The sequence below is a fragment of the Micromesistius poutassou genome (assembly GCF_964030765.1).
Source record: "Micromesistius poutassou genome assembly, chromosome: 17".
NCBI classification, from domain to species: domain Eukaryota; kingdom Metazoa; phylum Chordata; class Actinopteri; order Gadiformes; family Gadidae; genus Micromesistius; species Micromesistius poutassou.
In genome coordinates, this window is record NC_140287.1 from 12,656,465 (window position 1) to 12,680,847 (window position 24,383).

The 24,383-nt window shown below is 36.5% G+C and overlaps 1 protein-coding gene across 9 annotated transcripts; it reads right to left on the bottom strand.

Annotated features, from left to right (window-relative positions):
* LOC311362651 (uncharacterized protein) lies at positions 1–23,359 on the bottom strand. 9 transcript variants are annotated; one of them, XM_084482538.1, is made up of 29 exons: positions 22,925–23,359; positions 21,544–21,717; positions 21,289–21,372; positions 21,104–21,208; positions 20,739–20,894; positions 20,254–20,397; positions 19,932–20,075; positions 19,504–19,647; positions 19,103–19,222; positions 18,075–18,194; positions 17,929–17,967; positions 17,678–17,704; positions 14,760–16,832; positions 7,722–14,018; positions 7,401–7,484; positions 7,000–7,095; positions 6,638–6,685; positions 6,467–6,526; positions 6,229–6,276; positions 6,102–6,143; positions 5,912–5,947; positions 5,640–5,687; positions 5,402–5,470; positions 4,545–4,589; positions 4,385–4,423; positions 3,358–3,399; positions 3,225–3,269; positions 3,056–3,091; positions 1–2,923 (listed from the first exon to the last, which is right to left on the bottom strand). In XM_084482538.1, exons 1-29 carry the CDS (start codon positions 22,932–22,934, stop codon positions 2,841–2,843), a joined length of 10,458 nt encoding a protein of 3,485 aa, XP_084338664.1. In that variant the 5' UTR covers positions 22,935–23,359; the 3' UTR covers positions 1–2,840. The 9 variants fall into 9 exon arrangements, with proteins under 9 accessions (XP_084338664.1, XP_084338666.1, XP_084338663.1 ...); XM_084482540.1 differs by having other exon boundaries at positions 5,912–5,950; positions 14,760–16,784; positions 22,925–23,358; XM_084482537.1 differs by having other exon boundaries at positions 5,912–5,950; positions 22,925–23,358.
* Positions 23,360–24,383: the final 1,024 nt, after the last annotated feature.

Here is a 24,383-nt window from a genome sequence, read left to right on the forward strand (position 1 = left end):
TTTTTTCTTTAATTTATATTTATTTGAGTCAAAGATTTTTATACATACATTGTACAGTTAGAGTTAAATGGTCAATTACACTTGACCGTATAACTCTTTCCTAATTTAGATGATAGTGATTTTATCACTCAAATCTCAAGGATCATCACATTTCTATTAATTTCACTATTTACAAAGTGAATTCTAAAGAGACAATACATTTTTGTCGTCACATGTCAGGGACCCATTTTTTTGTTCTAGACCTAATTATAAATTATATAAGTAACAGGTGTGACATCACCAAAAACATCAACCACACCACGATTCATGGATTGCTTTAACAATTCAGCATCTCCAGAATTCATGACTTGCAGCTTACACCTTCTTCAGGATCTAGCCAACTGAATTCCATCCTAATCATGTATCCATAGGCCTATAATAAATTACAATTAATCATCAGTCACTTAACACTCTGATTCACTGCCATCATGTGAATCGTTTTGAGATCAACACTCAAAACACAAAATCTTTGTCAAGGATACTGGGAGATACATGACCATTTTTTATCCTTGGAAAAACTCAAAAGACAAACTAGGCCACAATTTGTTAGAAATGTACAAATGTAACCCTATAGTGCCTAATGAGGTTGAGTGAGCAAAACATATCAGATTAAATAACATTTCACGTTACTGAAAGAGAAGGACTAAATTGGTTCCTCTCATCGTCTTTGTGAATAATTCAAGATAGCATACTAAACATTATAATGCACCATTTCCCTGGACTGAGATCTTGGTCTTCTCTTCCAGAAAACAGGACTTAAACAGCCATTATGGAAACAACATATGTAACCGTATAAATGACAAGCATGAGAAAATGTAAGTTGCACATATAGTGCATCCACACCAGTGGATGATTTAGTTATATAGCAGAATATAGAATATAATTTTAATGAGGCATACAAGTTTCTGGTCAGATTGTCAGTCAAGCATCAATCTCCTTCTGAGATTTTAAAAAAGACACGCTTTTAAATCACCTAAAACCGACCTGATATCCATTTGTTTATGTCTTGCTGCTATATCTTCAGTAAATGTATACGTGTATTTCAACAGTGCAAATAATATTACTGAAATACTATCTACAACTATGTTAAATTATGTATAATATATTTGATTTGGTTCAGCAGAGCTTTCTTTAGGTTATGTACCAATATAATTAAATAACATTGTAGGCTTTACTGTACAATAGCAGCTTACATTCTAGAAAGTTCTATCATCATTTTTGAACAAAACTATTATCAATTGATCTAAAAATGTGCTGGATTTTTATAAACGTGACAAATGACAAGTCACTGATAACATTTGGTCTTGCAATAAATAGCTGTAAGCCACAGCAAAAATTCATCTTGACACCTGTTTCAAATGTGTCCCATTGTAAATGACCAGTTAACAAGGTTGCTAAATACATTATTGCATACCAGTGCAGATACAAATACTCAGTTACATAGAGTTGTAAGAGTAGCATCAAATCCCAAAACATCCATTACATAAGTTGACCCTCTTCGAAGAATATTAAGAACATTAAATCATACCTTCATGGTAGTTGCCCAAAAAATCTGTGAAGAATATCTACAATTCAATTCTAAGTTAAACAACATTAACCAACATTAGGTGTAGAAGGCTAACTGTTATCAAACTAATAACTGACACACAGTCATTCAGGTAGTATTGGTGGGTCTGTGGAATACAAACATTGCTATGTTATATATTAGCTTTCAATGCTTTTGTCAAATATGTTACATAGGATCAATTTGTACACTGAACTGTCCGCACCTCAGTTCTGCATCTGCCAAGTGAGCTCCCGTAGAGACAGTGCATGGTCATTCCTTTCAGTCCAAAATAAACATAAAACAGAAGTCTTAACTTTGTACTTAAAAAAAGTAGGAGGGATACAGAAGTGAATATTCTCTTTTTACAAATTTTGCCTTTGAATGTTCTATATACTGGTTAAGAGGACATAGAAGACAGTTTGAATATAATATGGCTATTCAAGCACCAACATGAATAAATATTTACAATAATGGAATTATCAATAACTAACATAACTGCTTATTTGTCATAGCAATAAGAGCAAGAACAGCATTCAAAACTGTCAATGCCATCTATAAAAGTCTATAAAAGAAACATTAATATTTAAAACATTAACACTTAAAAACTATTAACACCTAAGTGTCTAAAACAGGAACACTACCACCTTTTCAAGTAAATAAATAACTACCACTTGATCTTGATGTGGTAGGCCTATATCTCTGTACCCATTATTTTCAATTAATAATTCAAAGGCATTATTTTAAAGTGATCAGTTACCCTATGCAATATATATTAAGCTTAGATATTAATGTCAACAAGCAACCTAATTAAACAAAATAAAGAAAATTGCATTTGTCCCTTTATAAAAAAAGCTTAACAAACAGCATTTAACATTGATAACGATTGTTAAAATTTAAAATTAATGGATTTACAAATTATATAAGAAGAGTGATTGGAAAACAATGGGAAAAAAGAAAGGAATGACACAGGTCTGCATTTGCTACGAGAGCTCAACTGACGCTGGAAAAATATAGAACTGTCTCGTCACTTGACGTAAACAGTCACCCGTTGTCTTGCGGTCTTTCATAAACAACTTTGGGTGACTATAAGCTGTGTTACAACAGCAGCGGTCATGATTTCACCTCAACACTAGTAAACATACAACTCATCGACTGGTAAACCTCTCTCGGTCAACGGTGAACCTCTTGTTCCGATAAGTCGGTTTGGGTTGCGTATGTCAGGTTTCTCCTGAATCTCCCAGCCACATCCAAGGTCTCACATCTGCAGTGGCGAGAAGGCGTAGAAAGGAAACTGGGCCTCGTCCTCGTCCACGAAGAAGCACTGGAAATAGGGCTCATCTAAAAGAAGACATCAATACGGTATTTTAAGTTGTGTTTTGGAAGGGTTAGCGACAGGAAGCCAGAGAACCTACATTTTCATCAGCTCTCCACATTGCCACATTTTCAAATGTAAAACATATTTCGCCATACCTTCTAGTAGATAGTCGTCTGTTGATGACGGTTCTACTGTGGGAATGAAAACATATACTGATCATTACAACGAGGAAAAGGATAATAAGGATTAAGGATTTTTTTTTTTGCATCACTAGACTCATGCTTTGGCATCATCCACTGCATAGCTAGACTCAATATCCAATACCCGTAGCTTTATCTTCTTTTGCAGTCTTCTTCTGACCTGATTTTCCTGAACAAGAAAGAACAATATAAGTTTCTGTGAAACAATGTAAACCAAGCAGCTAAGTGTAGCAAATACTAAACTAGCAGCAACATACCCTTGGCCACTGTCTCTTGTTTTGCCTTAAGACGTCTTTCCTCTGTAAAAGAAACAAAATTAAAATATTATTAAAATAATACTAAGTGTATTCAGGGAATAAAAGTGTAATGAAGTCAATTAATTGTTCATATTTTATCACAGACTGTATTAACTTCTACATACTTTGCAAAAGTTATCTACAAACGTCTGTACCTCACGTGGCACTACGGCAGGTTTGACCTTTTTGAAATACTATACTCTATTATGGAAATATATACGCATTGCCAAGGTATTTACCTGCACAAGCACAGCACTATTTAAGATTTGCTGCGGGCTTTGAGGCAAGTTGAAACTCACACTTTGGTAGAGGTAGGTATAATTATACCTAATATATTCTAAAATATTATTTCTGGCTTCACAAATAATGAGCTGGGTGTGGAAATACCTCATAATGCATGTGTTTACAACTTAATTACACTGTTATTAGAAACAGGGTAATGCAAGGCTATGACAAGCTTGTCTTGGAGGCACAATGCTTTCTTTCTTTGTCCACAGACAGACACCTGCCTACACATGTTGCTTGCCTGCAGCCTATATGCTGAACTAAACTCAAGCAGAAAACGATTTGGTTTAAAATAAACCAAACCCAAAAAATAATCATGCTGAGACAGCTGTTTGTTCACGATGAAGGAAGTTGCTGAATGCATAGTGGGGAATTTCACATTGACAGTGGAGCTCATCTCAATGGATAGCCGACTGATACTGTTCTTGGCTGCCATTGGTTTGGCCCATGGTTTTACAGCTGTAGAAGGTTAATGCCAGTTACTAAAACCAACACATTTTGTGTACTCTTTAATGTCAACTAAACTATGGCTATATTTCATATCTATTTTATACTGTATAGTGTGTTTTTTATTAGGAACTGAAACTCTACTGTCAACCTAAAACAATCTAAGAGTCTAATAGGTTGCCAGCTGGTTCACCAAGTTGGAAAGAAAGATCCAATAAATTACATTTCACATAGACTTTATACGTTTTTTCTTTACCTTTCTTTGAAGTAGTCTTCCTTTTCGGCCTTTCATCCCCTATATCAATATAACACAGATGTATAATTCATATTAACTTTACAACACACACACACACGCGCACACACAGATATTAATCATCAACCAACTGAACAATATACCACTGGCAGGAAAGCAGTACCTGTGTATTTCCTTGCTGCCGGGGGTATGGCCCTCTTTGGCGCTTCTATGTGATGAGATACAAACACAGAAACTCAACACAATAAAAGTGCCCATCAAGGAATGAAACAGATTAGAATATAATTCAATGTAATGGGATCCTTTTTATACCCATAATTTAAATCACCATGACAAAAAATATCTCTAGAATAGTGCAGTTATGAATATTTTTGAGGAAATCCTCAAAAATATAAAATGTTTTAGCAAAAATATTAGCATATTGGAACGGTTTGATAATTTTGTTCTGTGATTTTGTTCATATTATTATAATGAGTTATTGGAGAATTTCCCATGATCCAGATAGCGGCATACCAGTTGCAATCATTATATGCACTCACTAGTAAATTGTTATAGTGTTTCTTTTGAATTAATCTGGAAACAACATAAATACAATCATAATGATAGAATATTAAAATGATACATTAAAAGCAATCCAGGAAGACACCTCATTTCATCCAATAACTCTAATCAGGTGTTTTCAAAATATATCGAATCTATTTGTATCATCAAATCATTACTATGATAAATGACTATGGACTATACTATATGAAGGCAATAATGATTGTAATACCCATGAATGTAATTTTTTTTCTGAATAATTTCTGATGTATATAATGATTTACTGCTATTAGATTATCATTGTTAACTGAATTACGATTTGTATCTTAGCTCGTCCCACTTTGTTGACAGCTAATGGGGATCCTTTTAAACAATAAACAAACAATACAAAGGACATACAAATAATTACACACAAGGACTGTCCAAATATTACTGGAGTACGGTCCATAAAAATTATAAAAATACCCAGGAAAAATTTACCTTTTTTCAATTGCATAGCCTTCATCCGCTCCTTTGTTAGAGTGGCATTTTTGCGCAGATAATCAACCTCTGTCAATATAGAAAATATTTTTTTCAAGTTTTTACGTAAGTTTAGGTCGGGTTTAAAGATATATTGCAGTGTAGATCTCTTTCTAGATTGAGTATGCCGAGATGTAGTTTGATTTTTCAAGGAGATACAAACTGACAAAAATTGTCCAATCAAATGTCTCTCACTTACCTATCTTTGATGGCATTGATTTGGACTTTTCCTTTGCAACCCCAGTTTCTAAAACAAGCATATAACACATTTGTCTTGTTTTCAAGTCAACACCTCTGGATATAGCCACTTTAATGATATTATGCAATTATACAATCAAATTGTCTAAATAAATGAAGGTTCCATACCTTTCATTGTTGGTGCAGCTTTTCCTTTACATAACATTTCATTTAATTGTGTTGAAAGTGTACAAATATGTATATGACAACTACTAGTTGTTTTCACACACTAACCTTTTGTGGGGATAGCTGATTTGGACTTTTCTTTCTCTGCTTAAATAAATCATATGATAAATCATGTTAAAACATAGCCAGTATTTCAAATTAGCATGTTTCCTTAATCTCTGACATATCATGGTCATTTTATCTTTAATTTAATACAGTAAACTGCTTTCATATAGCTCCTTTAAAGCAAAAATCATACCTTTCTTCAAAGGAGCTGTATTCTCTTTGTCAACTTCAGCATCTAAAAATGTAAAATGTTGTCAACAACAGTGCTGCATTAAACAATTGAAATGTCAAAGGTTTTTGCCATTTAAGACTATAATTACCTTTCTTTGTATGAGCAGGTTTGGATTTGTCTTTGGTGGGCTCAGCATCTAAAGGTAAAATTATTATGTTTTCATTCTGACATGAAGACTATCTCTGAAACAGTACATTAAGTGTTCAAATGAACAGCAAGCAACATTTGATAAATGTTATGTATTAGCAGGGAATGGATCTAGATAATATATAACTAAGCCTCACATCTCCAGCTTCACCAAGTGAGCCTGAAGTTCAGCACCTTACCTTTCTTAGATAGCTTGGCTTTGTGTTTAGGTTCCTCTGGCTCCTTGACACTCTCCACTGCTGTGAGACCATGACAGTATTAAGGCATATTAGAAAGAAACTGTTGTAGGTATTATTCTTGGTTTAAAAGGTGAAAATAAGTGAACATGAAATTTTTAAATTCAAATTAACTCAGTAGGAAGACAGTAGGGTTGACCTTGAATCTTTGACAATTCGGATCTTCGAAGAAGATGGACATAAGAAGACATTCAGTCAAAAGATGAATTGTGCGTGCGTAACACAAATGAGTTGGCTTTTAAAAGGAAAAGCCTATTAGTAATATCATGTTTTTTTTGTGGGGGTGGCGGATTAAATTTAAATTTGGCAGACTTTTGAAACCATTACAGATTATCCAAAAAAAGTATTCAATTTAGAGGAGAACTAAACAATTTCGTTTTAAAAGGGTGTATAGTTTCATAAACTCCTTTGCAAGAGCTTTGCGGACATGCTGACCTACGGCATTAAGGTACAAGCTGTGTATATTTATCTTGTACCTGTTTTTGTGAGGTTAAGGTGTGACTTTTGAGGGGCAGCAACTGCTTCCTTTGTGTCAGCTTTGACCATCTTGATTGGCTTCTTCGGTTGAGCTTCTGAAAATGAAACCAACTTGTAATTAATAATAATGAAGGCTTAAGTAATTTGAAACATATTCTGTGATACAATTCTGTTTACAATTATGTTAATTATTTGAAGTATTCTTTGAGTCCATCAACAGCTATGTTCTTTCTAGGAAGTTCCAATTTTCTCTTTCTTCTCATCTTCTTTTGGCATCTCTGATTACATCAGTATACAATGATAATAGTGCACAATAAATTCAATAAAATCAAAATATTACAACATAAAAGTACAGAGGTTAAAGACCAAAAGATTGATTGTGAAATCCCTATTACCCCACCTGTTTTTGTAACATTGAGCTCCTTTATAACTCTGGTCTCCCTGACAACCCAAATCATCTTTTGAGACTTCTTGGATTCATCGTCTGAATTAAACAGATTGCGACCAGGCCCGATAAGTAAAGAAAATATAAAACATTTTTGAAAGCATTACATGAAAACATAAGAATTGTCATAAGCCATTTGTATCTGTAGGATTATAGATTTTGGATTTTTGGAACATAAAATAAAACAGTTTTTGCTGTGTGATTTGGTAATTTATCCAAAGTGTCATGCAACACCACAAGAGCATTAATTCTTTGATCCTACCATTTCAGACCTACCTGTCTTAGTGACTTGTTTTTTGAGAAGTCCTGGTTTCATGGATTTCTCCTCTGCTTTAGCAATCCTCTTGAGCTGGATTGCAGTCTTAGAGGGCTTTGTTGCTCCTGCCACCTCTTTGGTAGGCTTTTCTGCCTCCTTTTTGGAAGATTTCTTTGGTGCCTTTTCTTCTTTGATTTCTTCTTTAGGTGGTTTCTTGGTTGGTTCTTGCTCTTTTGGTTTCTTCACCTGTGTTTCCAACTTTGAAACCTTCTCTGTTTTGATTTCTTCTTTAGGTGGTTTTGTTGGTTCTTGTTCTTTAGGTTTCTTCACAGATTTTTCCTCCTTTAAAACCTTCTCTGTTTTGATTTCTTTAGGTGGTTTTGTTGGTTCTTGTTCTTTAGGTTTCTTCACTGGTTTTTCGTCCTTTAAAACCTTCTCTGTTTTGATTTCCTGTTTAGGTGGTTTTGTTGGTTCTTGTTCTTTAGATTTCTTCACTGGTTTTTCCTCCTTTGAAACCTTCTCTTTCTTGATTTCTTCTTTAAGTGGTTTTGTTGGTTCTTGTTCTTTAGGTTTCCTCTCTGATTTTTCCTCATTTGAAACCTTCTCTGTTTTGATTTCTTCTTTAACTGTTTTTGTTGGCTCTTGTTCTTTAGGTTTCTTCACCTGTTTTTCCTCCTTTGAAATCTTTTCTGTCTTGATTTCTTCTTTAACTGTTTTTGTTGGTTCTTGTTCTTTAGGTTTCTTCACCTGTTTTTCCTCCTTTGAAATCTTTTCTGTCTTGATTTCTTCTGTAAGTGGTTTTGTTGGTTCTTGTTCTTTCGATTTCTTCACAGTTGTTTCTTCCTTTGAAACCTTCTCTGTCTTGATTTCTTCTTTAGTTTTTGTTGGTTCTTGTTCTATAGGTTTCTTCACCTGTATTTCCAACTTTGAAATCTTTTCTTTCTTGATTTCTTCTTTAGGTGATTTTGTTGGTTCTTGTTCTTTAGGTTTCTTCACTGGTTTTTCCTCCTTTGAAACCTTCTCTGTCTTGATTTCTTCTTTAGGAGGTTGTGTTGGTTCTTGTTCTTTAGGTTTTTTCACCTGTATTTCCAACTTTGAAATCTTTTCTTTCTTGATTTCTTCTTTAGGTGGTTTTGTTGGTTCTTGTTCTTTAAGTTTCTTCAATGGTTTTTCATCCTTTGAAACCTCTGTTTTGATTTCCTCTTTAGGTGGTTTTGTTGGTTCTTGTTCTTTAGGTTTCGTCACCTGTATTTCCAACTTTGAAATCTTTTCTGTCTTGATTTCTTCTTTAGGTGGTTTTGTTGGTTCTTGTTCTTTAGGTTTCTTCACTGGTTTTTCGTCCTTTGAAACCTTCTCTGTTTTGATTTCCTCTTTAGGTGGTTTTGTTGGTTCTTGTTCTTTAGGTTTCTTCACTGGTTTTTCCTCCTTTGAAACCTTCTCTGTCTTGATTTCTTCTTTAGGAGGTTGTGTTGGTTCTTGTTCTTTAGGTTTTTTCACCTGTATTTCCAACTTTGAAATCTTTTCTTTCTTGATTTCTTCTTTAGGTGGTTTTGTTGGTTCTTGTTCTTTAAGTTTCTTCAATGGTTTTTCATCCTTTGAAACCTTCTCTGTTTTGATTTCCTCTTTAGGTAGTTTTGTTGGTTCTTGTTCTTTAGGTTTCGTCACCTGTATTTCCAACTTTGAAATCTTTTCTGTCTTGATTTCTTCTTTAGGTGGTTTTGTTGGTTCTTGTTCTTTAGGTTTCTTCACTGGTTTTTCCTCCTTTGAAACCTTCTCTGTTTTGATTTCCTCTTTAGGTGGTTTTGTTGGTTCTTGTTCTTTAGGTTTCTTCACTGGTTTTTCCTCCTTTGAAACCTTCTCTGTTTTGATTTCCTCTTTAGGTGGTTTTGTTGGTTCTTGTTCTTTAGATTTCTTCACTGGTTTTTCCTCCTTTGAAACCTTCTCTGTTTTGATTTCCTCTTTAGGTGGTTTTGTTGGTTCTTGTTCTTTAGGTTTCTTCACCTGTATTTCCAACTTTGAAATCTTTTCTGTCTTGATTTCTTCTTTAGGTGGTTTTGTTGGTTCTTGTTCTTTAGGTTTCTTCACTGGTTTTTCCTCCTTTGAAACCTTCTCTGTTTTGATTTCCTCTTTAGGTGGTTTTGTTGGTTCTTGTTCTTTAGATTTCTTCACTGGTCTTTCCTCCTTTGAAATCTTTTCTGTCTTGATTTCTTCTTTAGGTGGTTTTGTTGGTTCTTGTTCTTTAGGTTTCTTCACTGGTTTTTCCTCCTTTGAAACCTTCTCTGTTTTGATTTCCTCTTTAGGTGGTTTTGTTGGTTCTTGTTCTTTAGATTTCTTCACTGTTTTTTCCTCCTTTGAAATCTTTTCTGTCTTGATTTCTTCTTTAGGTGGTTTTGTTGGTTCTTGTTCTTTAGGTTTCTTCACAGGTTTTTCCTCCTTTGAAACCTTCTCTGTTTTGATTTCCTCTTTAGGTGGTTTTGTTGGTTCTTGTTCTTTAGATTTCTTCACTGGTTTTTCCTCCTTTGAAATCTTTTCTGTCTTGATTTCTTCTTTAGGTGGTTTTGTTGGTTCTTGTTCTTTAGATTTCTTCACTGGTTTTTCCTCCTTTGAAACCTTCTCTGTTTTGATTTCCTCTTTAGGTGGTTTTGTTGGTTCTTGTTCTTTAGATTTCTTCACTGGTTTTTCCTCCTTTGAAACCTCTGTTTTGATTTCTTCTTTAACTGTTTTTGTTGGTTCTTGTCCTTTAGGTTTCTTCACCTGTTTTTCCTCCTTTGAAATCTTTTCTGTCTTGATTTCTTTAAGTGGTTTTGTTGGTTCTTGTTCTTTATGTTTCTTCACCTGTATTTCCAACTTTGAAACCTTCTCTGTTTTGATTTCCTCTTTAGGTTGTTTTGTTGGTTCTTGTTCTTTCGATTTCTTCACAGTTGTTTCCTCCTTTGAAATCTTCTCTGTTTCGATTTCTTCTTTTGTTGGTTCTTGTTCTTTAGGTTTCTTCACTGGTTTGTCGTCCTTTGAAACCTTCTCTATTTTGATTTCCTCCTTAGGTGGTTTTGTTGGTTCTTGTTCTTTAGGTTTCTTCACAGTTTTTTCCTCCTTTGAAACCTTCTCTGTTTTAATTTCACCTTTAAGTGGCTTTGTTGGTTCTTGTTCTTTAGATTTCTTCACTGATTTTTCCACCTTTGAAACCTTCTCTGATCTAGTTTCTAGTTTGGATGATGCCTTTGATTCTCTTAATTCTTTGGATGGTTTCATAACGGTTTTCTTTTCCTTAATTAGTTTCCGTACCTCAGGCTCTTTGGGAAGTTTCTTTGCCTCTTTATCCTTCTCCTTAGAAGGAAGAGCCTCTTCCTTGGACTGCTTTCTTTCTTTCTCTTCTACAGGAAGTTTCTTTGGTTCCTTTAGTTCTTTTAACAGTTTCTTTGGTTCCAATTGTGAATGTTTCTTTAGGTCTTTCTGCACGTTAGAGAATACAGTTACATTTTCCTCTTTGGAAGGGACCCTTCTTAGCACTATCTTTCTAAATAGTTCTTTAGCTTCCTTGGCACCTTTAGATGGTTTTGTTTCTGCCTCAGGTTTCTCAAGCCCCTTCAGTTTTTTAGGTGTTTTCTTAACTGTCTCTGTCTCTTTAGTGGGTTTCTGTTTTACCTTTTCTTTGAACAGTTTATTTGGTTCTCTCTCTTTGGAAAATCTTGTTGTGTTAGCCTCCTTAGAAGACATGGGCACTTTCATTTGTTTTGAAGGCTTCTTTTCTTCTAATGCCTTTTCCTGGTCTGCAGTCTTCTTTGAAACCTTTACTTTTTTAGAGGGTTTCTTAAGTTCTTTTTCATCTTTAGAGGTTTTTAATGATTTCTCATCATTTTTAGATAGTTGTTTAACCTCTTCTCTTGTCTTTGAAGGCTTCTTTTGTTCTTTCTCTGCATCAAGAAGTTTCTTTGAATCTTTTTTATCTTTTGCTGGTTTCTCACCTTTGTCCTCATCCACAGATGGACTCTTCATTTCTTTAGAAGGCTTTTCTTCATCCTTGACTTTTTGAGCTGGTTCCCTCACTAATTCCTCAACCTTTGAATGTTTCTTTGGTTTGGCCTCAGTCAGAGCTTTTGGTTTAGTTTCTTCCTTTGAAGGTTTCCTCATTTCCTTTTTCACCTCACCAGAGAGCTTTTGTGGTTCCTTCTCATGTTTAGATGGTTTTTCAGCCTCTTTCTCATCTTTAGATGTTCTTTTTGGTTCTTGTTTAGGTTGTTCCTTGGCATGTTTTTCCACTTTTGAAACCTCTGATTTAATTTCTTCTTTAGATGGTGCCATTGATTCCCTAACTTCTTTGGTTGGTTTCTTTAATGTTTTCTTTTCCTTAAGTGGTTTCTTTGCCTCTTTGTCTTCCTTAAGTAGAACAGCATGTACTGTTTGTTTTTTCAAAGGCTTTTGCTTTATCACTTCCTCTTCTTGAGTAAATTCCTTCAGTAATTTGATTAATTTCCTTGTTTCTTTTTCCCGTACTGTGAGTTTGGGCGATTTCTTTTCCTCTTTGGAGGCTTTAGTTTTGGCTTCAGATGATTTATTTATTTCCTTTTCCTTTAAAGGTTTTTCCATATGTTCCTCTTCCTTGGATAGTTCATTGGAAGGCTTTCTTACTTTCTCTTTTTCAGGAAGTTTCTTTGGTTCTTCCTTAGAGTGTTTCTTAAAGTATTTCTGCTCCTTAGCAGATACAGTTAGATTTTCCTTTTTGGAAGTTTCATTTATTACCTCTATCTTAGATAGGATTTGTAGTTTTTTGTCAGAATATTTCCCAGACTGTTTCTCTGCTTTAGAGGGTTTCTTCACATCAATTTCTTTCTTATCTGGTCCTTTGTCTTTTCCAGATAGTTTCTTTGCTTCCTTGCTAACTCTAGATGGTTCAGTTTCTACCGGAGGTATCCTGATTCCCTTCTGTTCTTTATGGAGTTTTATAACTCTTTCGGTTTCAGGAGTTTTCTTTGATTCCTTGACCTCCTTGACTTCTTTTTCTATCTTTGAGGGCACAGTTTTTTCTTTCTCCTCTTTGGAGGATTTTGGCGGTGGACCCGTTGCATCTTTTGATGGTTTGGTTTCTACTTCCAATTTCCTTTTCTCCTTCTTTTCAGAGGGCCTTTTCACCTCTTTCTTGGAAGGCACAGCCTCCTCTTTTTTGTCTTTTGAAGGTTTCTTCACTTCCTTCTCTTTAGAAGTTTTCTGTTGTTTTGGCTCTTCTTTCAATGATTTAAATATTTCTCTCTCCTCTTTCTCTGTCCTCTTTAGAAGATGTGTGTCGTTTCCGTCCTTATGAGACTTGAGTAGTTCTTTAATTTCCTTGGAAGGCTTCTTCACCTCCAGAACTTTTCTCTTGTCAGAAGTCTTCACTGAAACCTCTTCTTTTTCAGAGGGTTTCTTCATTTCCTTTTCTTCTTTAGATGGTTTTATTAATTTCTTAACTTTTTCAGATATTTGTTCAACCCTTTTCTTCAAAGGCTTTTTGGGTTCTTTCTCTTCCTTAATTGATTTCTGTGAATCAATTTTATCTTTAGCTCTTTTCTCAACTTGGTCCATTTCCTCAGATGGAGGTTTTTGCTCAAGTCTCTTTATTTCAGTCTTTTCTTTAGAGGGCTTCTTTTCATCCTTCTCTTTTTGAGATGATTCCTTCACTTCTGCTTTAACCTTCAAAAGTCCCTTTACTTCTTTTGGTAGTTTCTTCACTTCATCCTCCTTGGATGGTTTTATTTGCACCCTTTCTACTGTAGAAGATTTCATCACATCTTCTTCCTTTAAAGACTTCTTTGGTTCTTTCCCCTTTTTGGAGAATGTATCTGTTTTATTAGCTTTGTCGCCTTCCTCCGTCAGAGTCTTTGGTTTAGTTATTTCACCTGAAGGTTTCTTCATGTGTTTTTCTTCATCAGAAAGCTTTTGTGGTTCCTTCTCATGTTTTGTTGGTTTCTCAGCTACTTTTTCTACCTTTGCAGGTTTCTTCAGTTCAATTTCTTCCCCAGAGGGCTTCTGTAGTTTCTTCACACCCTTTGATTGTTTCTTGACATTGTCCTTTTCCTTAGACAGTGCCTTTGGTTCCGTTTTACCTTTAGATTTGATGATAGATTTAGATGGTTCTTTTTTATCGGTTCTTTGCTCCTTAATTTGTTTACTTTCTTCTTCAGAAGGTTTCATTATTTCTTCATCTTTTTTGGATGGTGCTGGTAGTTCCTCAACTTCTTTGGATGGTTTCGTACCCTTCTTCTCTTCCTTGGAAAGCTTTTGTTTAGATGGGTCACTTGACCGTTTCAGGTCTATGGAAAGTGTTGTTTTTTCTTCTTTTACATCTAAATATGGATCAACAGTGGAATTACTATTTTTTGTTTCTTTATGTTATCCCCACATCCCCCTTTCAATTACCACATCTAGAATGTCATATTGCATTAATAGTGTTGCCCATAATATAGTGAAATCATGACCTAACTCATCATTATGATGGAAACTCACACAATTATTCCTTTTGTGATTACTCTTATACAAATACAAGGCTGTTGGTTTTATTCCTGTTGGTGGTCGACCCTCATTTTTCTCTTTAAAGTATTTTGACTGAGGTTTGGCCTTTTGTCTCAGATTGTTAGAAAGCTTGAGTTGGCTCTAATTAGAAAGCGCCCATGCATGTTACTTTGAGAAAAGCCGTAGAGCTCAGCTGTAAACAAATGGCTGAATTGCAATGTAATGCATAATCATAGTTTAATAAATAAGTCCTTTACAGTCCTTCACAATAACGTGTGAAGGACTAAAACATATGTGTCATAATTTCTTCAAACAAATTCTAATACAAATGTGAATGTTATCAAGTGCAAAAAAGTATCAGGTAACACTATAGTATTTAAAGAATATATATTGGTCAGGTTCCAGTTAACTGACTGCAGTTGAAATGCAGAGCAATGTACCTTGAAAACGTAATTTTATGTAAGGAAGGGCCAATATTCTTTCCATACATACAAAACATGCTTGCATACAAACATGAAGCATATGAACTTGATGAAAATACAAGATGAGACATGGTATGATGATGGTGTGTATACCTTTCTGGTGCTGAGTGTCCAGTCGGTCTTTGTTCTTGAGGCTTGAGGCTTTGAACATGACCATGAATCCCGCCCTTCTGGTGTCACCAGAACGAACGTAAACCTTCTTCTTTCTCCGCGGTTCTGCTCTTGTGCTTTCACTGCTGTTGTTGTTGTTCTCGTCGTCGTCGTTGTCATCAGATATGTCCTCTTGGTCAGAGAATGGCGAGGAAGTCAAGATATTTTGCACATCTTCACTGATTACTTCAGACACTGCATCGAAAACGACAGGCTGTTCTGCACTCAGGATTTCAAGATGGAGGTGCTCAACAATTTCATCTTCTTCCTGCTTTTTGACATCCTCTCTGTTTTCCTCCCCCTCCCCCGTAATGACATCTTCATCAATGATGTGATCTCCTTCCTCCTGATGCTTTTGTTCAACAGGAACAACATTTTCAACATCTTGATCAGCATTTACATTTTCTTCTCTCATGTAGATATCATCTGCCTCTTCATCCTCAGCAAGGTCTTTGTCAGTATGAAATTCTTCTGTTTCATCTGTCTTTGTGTCAGATGCTGTCTCTTCTTCATCAAGAGAAGGAATGAAGGTAGCCTCCTCTGGATCCTGATCTTCCTCATCTCCTCCTTCCTCACTAATGTCTCCTAAAGTCAGATGTGTGGCCTTCCCTTCTTCACTGAGGTCTACTTTATCATCATCTAGAGCCTCATTTGTGTCTCCATCTTGATCAGCCTGGTGGTCTTCATCTTTCTCCACAATTACCTCAGCCTCTAAGACCTCCTCCTCTGTCTTGAGGTCCTCCAGTTCTAATGGTTCTGATTGGATCTCCTCCTCTAATTCAAGCTCCTCTCCTTCCTCTTCCTTGTCTAATTTTGATGAATCTCCCTCTTCAAATTCATCCTCCTTCTCCTCCTCTAGGAGATCATCCTCTTTCTTGCTCTCCTCCTCCTCTTGAAGGTCCTCACCTGTCTGTATCTCGTCTCTCTCTTCCTCTAAGAGATCTTCCTTATCCTCCCATTCCTCTTCAAAGAGAGCCTCCTCCTTCTCCTCCTCTAAGAGAAACTCTTCCTTCTTCAACTCATCCTCTAAGAGATCCTCATCTTCCCATTTTTTATCTAAGATGACCTCCACCTTCTCCTCCTCCTCTAAGAGAAACTCTTCTTTTTCCAACTCCTCCTCTAAGAGATCGTCTTTGTCCTGCCAGTCTTCATCAAAGAGAGCCTCCTCCTTCTCCTCCCCCTGCTTTAAGAGAAATTCTACATTCTCCAACTCCTCGTCTAGGAGATCCTCCTTATCCTCCAATTCTTCATCTAAGAGAACCTCCTCCTTCTCCTCCCCCCCATCCTTTAGTAGAAACTCTTCATTCTCCAACTCCTCGTCTAAGAGATCTGCCTTATCCTCCCTTTCCTCATCTAAGAGAACCTCCTCCATCACCTCTTCCTCTAAGATAACCTCCTCATCCTCCTCCTGATCTAGATCATCCTCTTCCTCTCTGTCCTCCTTCTCCACGACAACCTCCTCCTCCTCCTCTGTGTCCTGCTCAAGGAGAACCTCCTCTAAAATAACCTCCTCTTTCTCCTCCTCCTCCAGGAGATCCTCTTCCTCCCTGGCGTCCTCTTCTAGTAGATCGTCGTCTTCCTCATCAAATGCATTCTTCTCTAATTTCTCTGCCTCTTCTTTCAGTTCTCCTATCTCGTCTGCCACAATCCCAGTCTGCTTCTCCTCATCGTCATCCACTTCCTCTTCCCCCCTGGCCTCCTCCTCCATATCCGTCTCATCGTCATCTGTGTCCTCCTGCTCTGTCATCTCCTCGGTTTTGAAATGTTCCTCAGCCTCATCTTCATTAAGCATGATTTCATTCAGTGCATGAATGAAATCCTCTTCCTCCTCCTCTGTTGCATCTTCTCCTTCCTCTCCCTTCTCTTCGGCTTCTAGGGCCTGAACCTCTTCCTCTTGGTCCTCCTTGATGGGCTCTTCAAAGGTTGGCTCTGTTTCTGTCAGTGTTTCGGCTTTGTGGTCGGTTATCTCTGAAGAAGAGACGGCATCCGTTTTGGCACCCAGCATCGTCTCTGTAACTGTATTATGAAACTATTGGTCTTTGTTTGCTACCCCATAACATTTGGGTTTTTAACAAAGATGTGTTTAATCTAAGCATATTTTACAACAAGGAAATATGGAGTGAAATGGCAAATGAGATGACAAGTCAACTTTGTATTTGTATGATGGTTTTCATAAACGTGGCGTGTGCTATCATGCAAAGATAAAATCAAACATTCCTTGGAAAACAAACACTATTTACATATGTCATTCAAGATTATTGACCGAAAGAAGTCACCAATGCAGAAGAGGACGATATGACATTAGACCAAAGGGAATGTGCAATCGGAAAGATTTTACATTAAAGATAAGTTATCATGCCTAGTACTTTGAAAAAAAGATTCCACACATACACAAACTTTAATACATCAAGACATTTATTTTGGTGAACGTATTACAAAAACATATAAGACCATGCATGGATTTGTTGAATTACGTTTTTGAATGATCAGCAGACATACTGTGGGGCTCACATTAGACACATCACAAGTGACAACTGACACAAATGTAATTCAGAAATAAATGCATGAACATGCATGAAATGTGAAATTAAAGGTTCAGAAGAAACTATAAGAAGAAGAAACTAATTGTATAACCTAACTGACAGTGGTAATATGTTTGCTGAGTTAGTTAGTGAGTTAGTTTGTTAACAAATCGTGCACGTTGCACCTTTCCAGAATTTCCAGATCTTGACAATTTGACAGTTAAAGCAGTCAGGATATGCTTATCCTTATCAACCGATTCAGCAACATCAAAATGCTATGATACCAAAATAATGAATAAGACTATTTTATTGTATAACATACTGTTGAATTAGACTTACCTTGTTCTGAAGTTGGCAGAATTTCACCTGGATATCAGAAAAATATAGTGTAAATTGAATTGTATGCATTTAAGACCACCAAAAAAGAAAAAAAATCCATACTGATCTTTTTTCCTCACTAAATATTTGTCAGACAAAGATTCAACTATTTAATCTAAACACATATGAAACAAAACATGAGTTATGGAACTATTCTCAATAAACAATTTGAAATGTTCAAGGATCATCTTAATGTATCAAAATGCACATACCTTCTTCAGTTACAACCGGCGGTGTTGCTGTAGGTTCACCTTTAAAAGCAACATACAGAAAATTTTAAATCCATACACAGATACACATCTGAACCTTTTTTGTGAGGCATGATTGTTGAATATGATACTTTTGGTGGACAAAGTACCTTGATCACCAGTGATCATGCTTGACATATAACCCAAAAACAGCTCTTTCTTGTCAGTCATTTCCACCAAAGCATCTGTGACCACTTGCATTGGATCAACTGTTACCTCAGGAAGGATTCCTAAAAAATGCAAATAACACCATGCCAATATGTAATTCAAGTAGATGTGTAGATGTGAGTACAAAATTATATAAACATTTCAATATTTTTAAGTTGTTGTAATCTCAGTTACTACCGATTGCAAGTTTATACTGTTGCTAGCTTCAGGATTGCTCACTAATAGATTGCCACAAACAATGCCTTTAAATGGCGTCAAATGGTGTCATTATCATGATATAAATAAATACAATAAAAATGAAAATATGTTGAGTTAATCTTGTTCAGAATTTGATTATGAACAACTTTTGTATTAGGGTCAACATCATAGGAGTCCAACTTGATGTTGATATGAGCAATTAACTATTTTCGCAGTTTAAACCACGCCCGTTTTAGAACTCAATGACTCATGGGTGCTCTAAACTTTATTCTACAGACTAATATTTTTGTCAAAGTCCAAAAACCTGGGATCGTTAGGCAATTTACAGTTTTTAACATAATTCAAAATGGCGGAAAATCTGAACATACCACCCGGAAGTGGTATGTTCTTGAGGCATATTTGTTCAGCATGTGGATATGCATGTGTGTGCAAAATTTCATGAGTGTAGGTCAAACCGGTTGCGAGTTATGCTTGTGCAAAGTTTGCATTTTTGGGCAGTTGGTATAGCGCCACCTTTGGGCCAATCAGTGTAATATTTTCTGTCTGCTAGTTTTGGGTCAACCTCTACGCTTCCAGTAAGTTTTGTAAAAAGCGTGCCATCGGTGTAGGCTGTGTAAGTCAAACGCGTCGGAATAATAATAAAACTAAGAATTACAAGAGGTTCCTTGCAGGTTCCTGCTCGGTCCCTAATTAATAAAATAATTACATCATGTTGTTAAATGTCCCTGTCTGCTACATGTATATACCGTTAGTACTAGTCCCAGTTAAATACCTTGCTCATCCATCAGCAGGTTGGAGAAGTAGGCTACAAGCATCTTCACCTCTTCAGTGATGATCTCCATTATTCTGCTTAGCACCTCCATGGGACTGAATCCCATGGCCTCCTGGATACCTGAGCCATGAATAATGAATTGATTAGAGTTTCCTTGTTAGTATGTTATCTCATGTGTAAGATGAGTGGAGTTTTCAATATTGAGATTGTAACCTTTTTCCCCACCAGACATCCAGCTCTTTCATGTCAAAAACAGAAAACCAAACCTTTTTAACTTTTGGGACATATTTTTTCTTATGTTGTAACGTTCAATCTGTACTCATGTGGTAATTAGGCATGCGATCAACACTTTTTTTTTTTCATACAGAGAGATTAGGGTGAATGTAAAAGAGTATAGCTACCTTTGGCGGTTTCCAACACTGTGTCCAAAACAGTGCACAGCATGTCCTGAATGTAGCCTACTAATCCATCTACAAAGCCCATCGTAACACTGAAGATATCCCTGCCCACCACCACAGGGTCAATGAAGCTAAGGTCAGTGGTTCCTACCGGAGGAACAGAAGCACTTAGTCCCATGCTTACCTTAGTTATGTTGTTATGTGACATATTAACAGATCCAACATACATACAACATCTTAGTCTATGGCCTTGAATTACGATTTTTCACGCTGCATTGTAGTGTGAAAGAATGTATACGTTCCATGCTAAGTGAATGATCGGTAATATAGAAATATTAATATTAGCCTAATTAGTAATGAGGTCGTAAATGTTAACATTCAACTTGATTAACTAGTGACATGATTTAACATTTATAAGAATAAGAAGTTACCTTTTGTCATGTCCAGTATGCTATCTAGGACATCACACAGTCCATCCTGGGCATAACTCACTACTCCACTTATAGATTTGTCGGCAACATGGAAGAAATCCCTGATTACGACCAAAGGGTCCGTGAGGCTAAGGTCTGTGGCCCCTGAGAAAGATAAAAAATCTATATTAACAAATATACCATTAAAAAACATTATTTATCAATTATGATTATCTACACATGACATCGATAGCCATTACACATAAACTAAAATGCCATTGATAATCAAGAGTTGACATAAGATATTATCAAAATGATAGGACAGTAAGTATCCAATATATACCTTTCCCTACATCCAGGATAGTGTCCACCATAGCGCAGAGCATATCCTGGACGTAGCTTAGCACGCCATTGGTTAGGTCATTAGAGGCGGAGAAGGCGCCTCTGCCAACGACCACAGGGTCAATGGTGCTAAGGTCCGCTTTTCCTATGAGGATAAAAGAACATAAAATAAACTGTTATTTGATTAAAAGAAAATTAAGAAAGTATGAATTAGGCTTTCTGTTAAGGACCACTAAGGTTACTATGAGCACGCTTTTATTTCTTCCAGCTTAGCCTACTGTAACTCACTGTAATCCTGTATGCTGCAGCAAGACTACTCACAAAATCAAATTTATTGTAAAATATGGCAATGACAAGCTTGAGGGATATCATTTTGTCACAATTGTGATTATAATAGTTAAACATGAATGATATTAACCAATATCTAATGGAAATATTGTACAGTTATTTTTTAGCTTATAAAGCTAAAAACGTTGTAGTAAATACCTGCATTGATGTTGGTTATAGTGTCTAGTATGAAATCCAACAGCGTACAGAACAAGTCCTTAAAGCAGCATAGATTTTCACCCAGGAAATCATTCGTAGAATGGAAGAAGCCTCGTCCAATGATCACTGGGTCAACGTAGCTCAGGTAGAAGTTTCCTGTAATTGGGAAATCACACACAAAATAAGGTGTGTTTTCAATTAGATAAGACCTGTAGACCCATCATCTTCACATGCTACTGCTCACACTAGGCTACTATCTAACAATATGAATAACATATAGATAGATATAATTATATATATAGATATAATTACTGTAGCTGTAACTAGACGGCTATTTATGTTATAGAGTGGGCGTGGCGTCATACCATCTTTATCAGAAAACTGTTGAAAGACTGCATCCTTGACTTCTGCCATTTCTTCCGTTGCATAATTTGCTACCGACATTGGGTCACTTAAATCAGGTGAACACTCTGGAGCCCAAAAAGAAGAAAGAAAACAAATGAGTAAAATCATCACATAGATTCATGATTTCTATTTGAAACATACATACCTTGAACTTTATAGAGGAGGCTTGAGACCTCATCGACGGCATTGTTAACAGATTGTATGGGATTCAGCATAATTTCCTGTATGTCTGAGAGCACAAGCACAAACATATATGCTTTGGTGCTATGGTTTGGTACATATGAGACGAGAGAGAGAGAGAGAGAGAGAGAGAGAGAGAGAGAGAGAGAGAGAGAGAGAGAGAGAGAGAGAGAGAGAGAGAGAGAGAGAGAGAGAGAGAGAGAGAGAGAGAGAGACTCACCAGGAACAGCCTGATGTTCCACAAAGTCGAACATCACAACCCCCACGACCCCCCAGGAGATGAGGGCCACAAGAGCCACCACCAGCTCCACAGAGACCCTCAGCCTTCCCAGCAGACTCAGACCACGGGGCCGGACAGAGGCTGCAGGAGGGGCCACAGCTCCTGCACCCCTGGCTAGAGAGAGAGAGACAGACCGGTTCCCCTTTTACCTTGACTGAAGGGGCCTCTGACTTCAATGACCAGTGCTATGCTTTTATGTTTTCAATATTTGCAATACTGGAACATAATATCCCAATGCTAACTGATGTTTTACATACAGTGCTTATCCTAAATCCCATAGCTGTATCAATGTTTATATACTTGTATATACTGCAGGTACAATTGCTTTATCAACAGCAACTAATTAGCGTCAAAGTAGCCTAATTCTATCTTGAATCCATGTCTGTCCTGAAATAAATGATTTTATGTATCAGAACATTCAGCTATATAGTTCCAATTTGTATTTAAATTTGGCAAATATCATTATGGAATTGTTTATTTTATTCATCAGACCATCACTATGAAAAGTAACAATCTCATCAATATGCTCAACAGGATATATCTGACGACCAGTTGCATAATAATTGCAATACTTTCAATCTGATGATTTGACCAATAATGTCAGATACCGTAATACATGTAGTAGTCTGCAGCTGTAACAAACATTAGGGCAGAGTCGTTTAATTAAGGTTAAGCATATATTCAAATGAATTATCCCCATTGCACTTCAAATTGATTTGTTAAAAAAGAAGCACCCGTATGTTTTCAATGCATTGGAAAATGCTGGTCATAGCATTTTAATGCGTGCTTGCACTCGTCAATATACACACATTACCAGAACGACAGTGTCAAGTTCGTTTCTCAAATAGAACTGGGGCCAGGGTGTCCTGTGACACCTTCCAACACAAATACACCGCAAGTGTATCCAATTAACTTCCTCAAACAAATACAGATGGATTTTCCGCTCACAGCGAGATACATGTTTTATAAAAAAAAATGCTTTTTAAATGAAATGGCAAATGAATTAATCACAAAGGGCGTTTCTTTCATCAGAAAAAAAACATTCAAGACATCTGATCTATAGAAAGCATATAGTAAGTGAAAAAGGAAAGACAAGTTAAGACAAATAAGTGATAAAAAGTAAAAGGTCACTGGAGCAACTATGTTCCAAGAGAACACTGCTAATGTGTTGGCTACACGATATGCTGTATTTATAGCAACCAACATTCTGAGTTTTTTCAAAGTAAGAGCGCTTGTACAAATAGTGTCGCAGGGAGTTAGTCATTATTTGTATTATTGTTCACCCCTGTTAACTTCAATTAGACAGGTGTGTAGGCCCTACCTTCAGCCATAGTGATAAAAAGTTATTTCTGTTGCAATCCTTGGGTTTGTGGAAGACGCATTTACAGAGGAGACCTCTCTGGTCTCGGATATATGCAAAGCTTTTCAGTGAATCCAATCAGCATCCACTTGTTGATAAATGTTCGAACCAGAGTAGAGATCAGTTATTCCATTTCCTTGGGACGAGAGCGGGAACGCGTCCTTTTTTCCGACCCATAAAATCAACCGGCTGAATGTTTCAAGGAAAAAAAGGAAAGGAAGACAAAAAAGAGGAAGAGGTAGGAATCGAAGACTATAATGGCAGTATCAATGAGTTTACAGAAAGCTGGGAATTTGGTGCTGCCAAAGAGGCAGCATTGAAGACGGGGGTCTGGGGGTTGATGAGGGAAAGGGAGACCTAATCGGGGGAGGAGAGAGGCGAGCTGAGCGAGCAAAGCACAGGGGAACATAGAGTATAGCCCACCCAATTATTGGCACCTCGGATGGGTATAGGTCAGAACGGATCACACAGAGCCTTCAATGTAACCTTATCCCCCACATACACAAGTTCTAAAGCTATTCTTAGCAGGTGTACAGCACACCAGCGGCACTGGCCGGCCTTTTTTGGTGATTGAGGGCGTGTGTGTGATGTGTGTGACGTTAGTTGGCTAAACAGGGAGCCCCTCCTGGCGAGGTAGGCCTACTGTAATCATTTGTATGGCTCTTTCATTTACTTAGCTGCTTAGTTAAACCTTACCCCCCAAAATAAAGTCAAACCCAGATGAGGTTTATATCTAAGGGGATGCTTTGTAAATGCATTTAGAGGCTTCCTCCATGACTAAATGTTGATTGCATTTCAAACCTTTGAGATCTACTTAGTTGTCATTCTTGGAATGAATGTACTTTTGAATGGGTGGCTTCAACTTAGTAATGGGTATGGTTGAAAGTAATTCTTCCAACACCCACAATTACAAATTAGGAACAGTGTGTTCCCTGGCTGGATAACATTCTCTGTATTGTATCCTATATCTTCTGAATAAGATATAAGATTTGCTGTTTAAATAAACCTTATTCTGAATCGAAAAGTTTGTAGTTTCTCAGCAGTTAATATAAACTAAGCTTAATTAAATTAATTAAAATAAAATATGAAAGATAGAAAACAGCAAGGTTCCAAAACCAAATCATGTAGAAAAAAACACCAGAAGAGACACACGGGTACAGCAGATCCACTTTATAAACACACAAACACATCATCCTTACCCAAATATAAAATATAAAACTTTAATTTTAAGCCTTTGATTATTGCCTGCAATGCAATTAGCTGTATGATTCACATGATCTATTTTCTTTCTGGTCATTGAAAGTTGAATCATCAGTAACCTAATCCTATACCGATCTTACCATTGAACCTCTTCATTAAACCATACTTTAACTCCAGCCTAAGCCCCGCTGCTTCACCCAGCCCCAGAGTCTACTCAGTC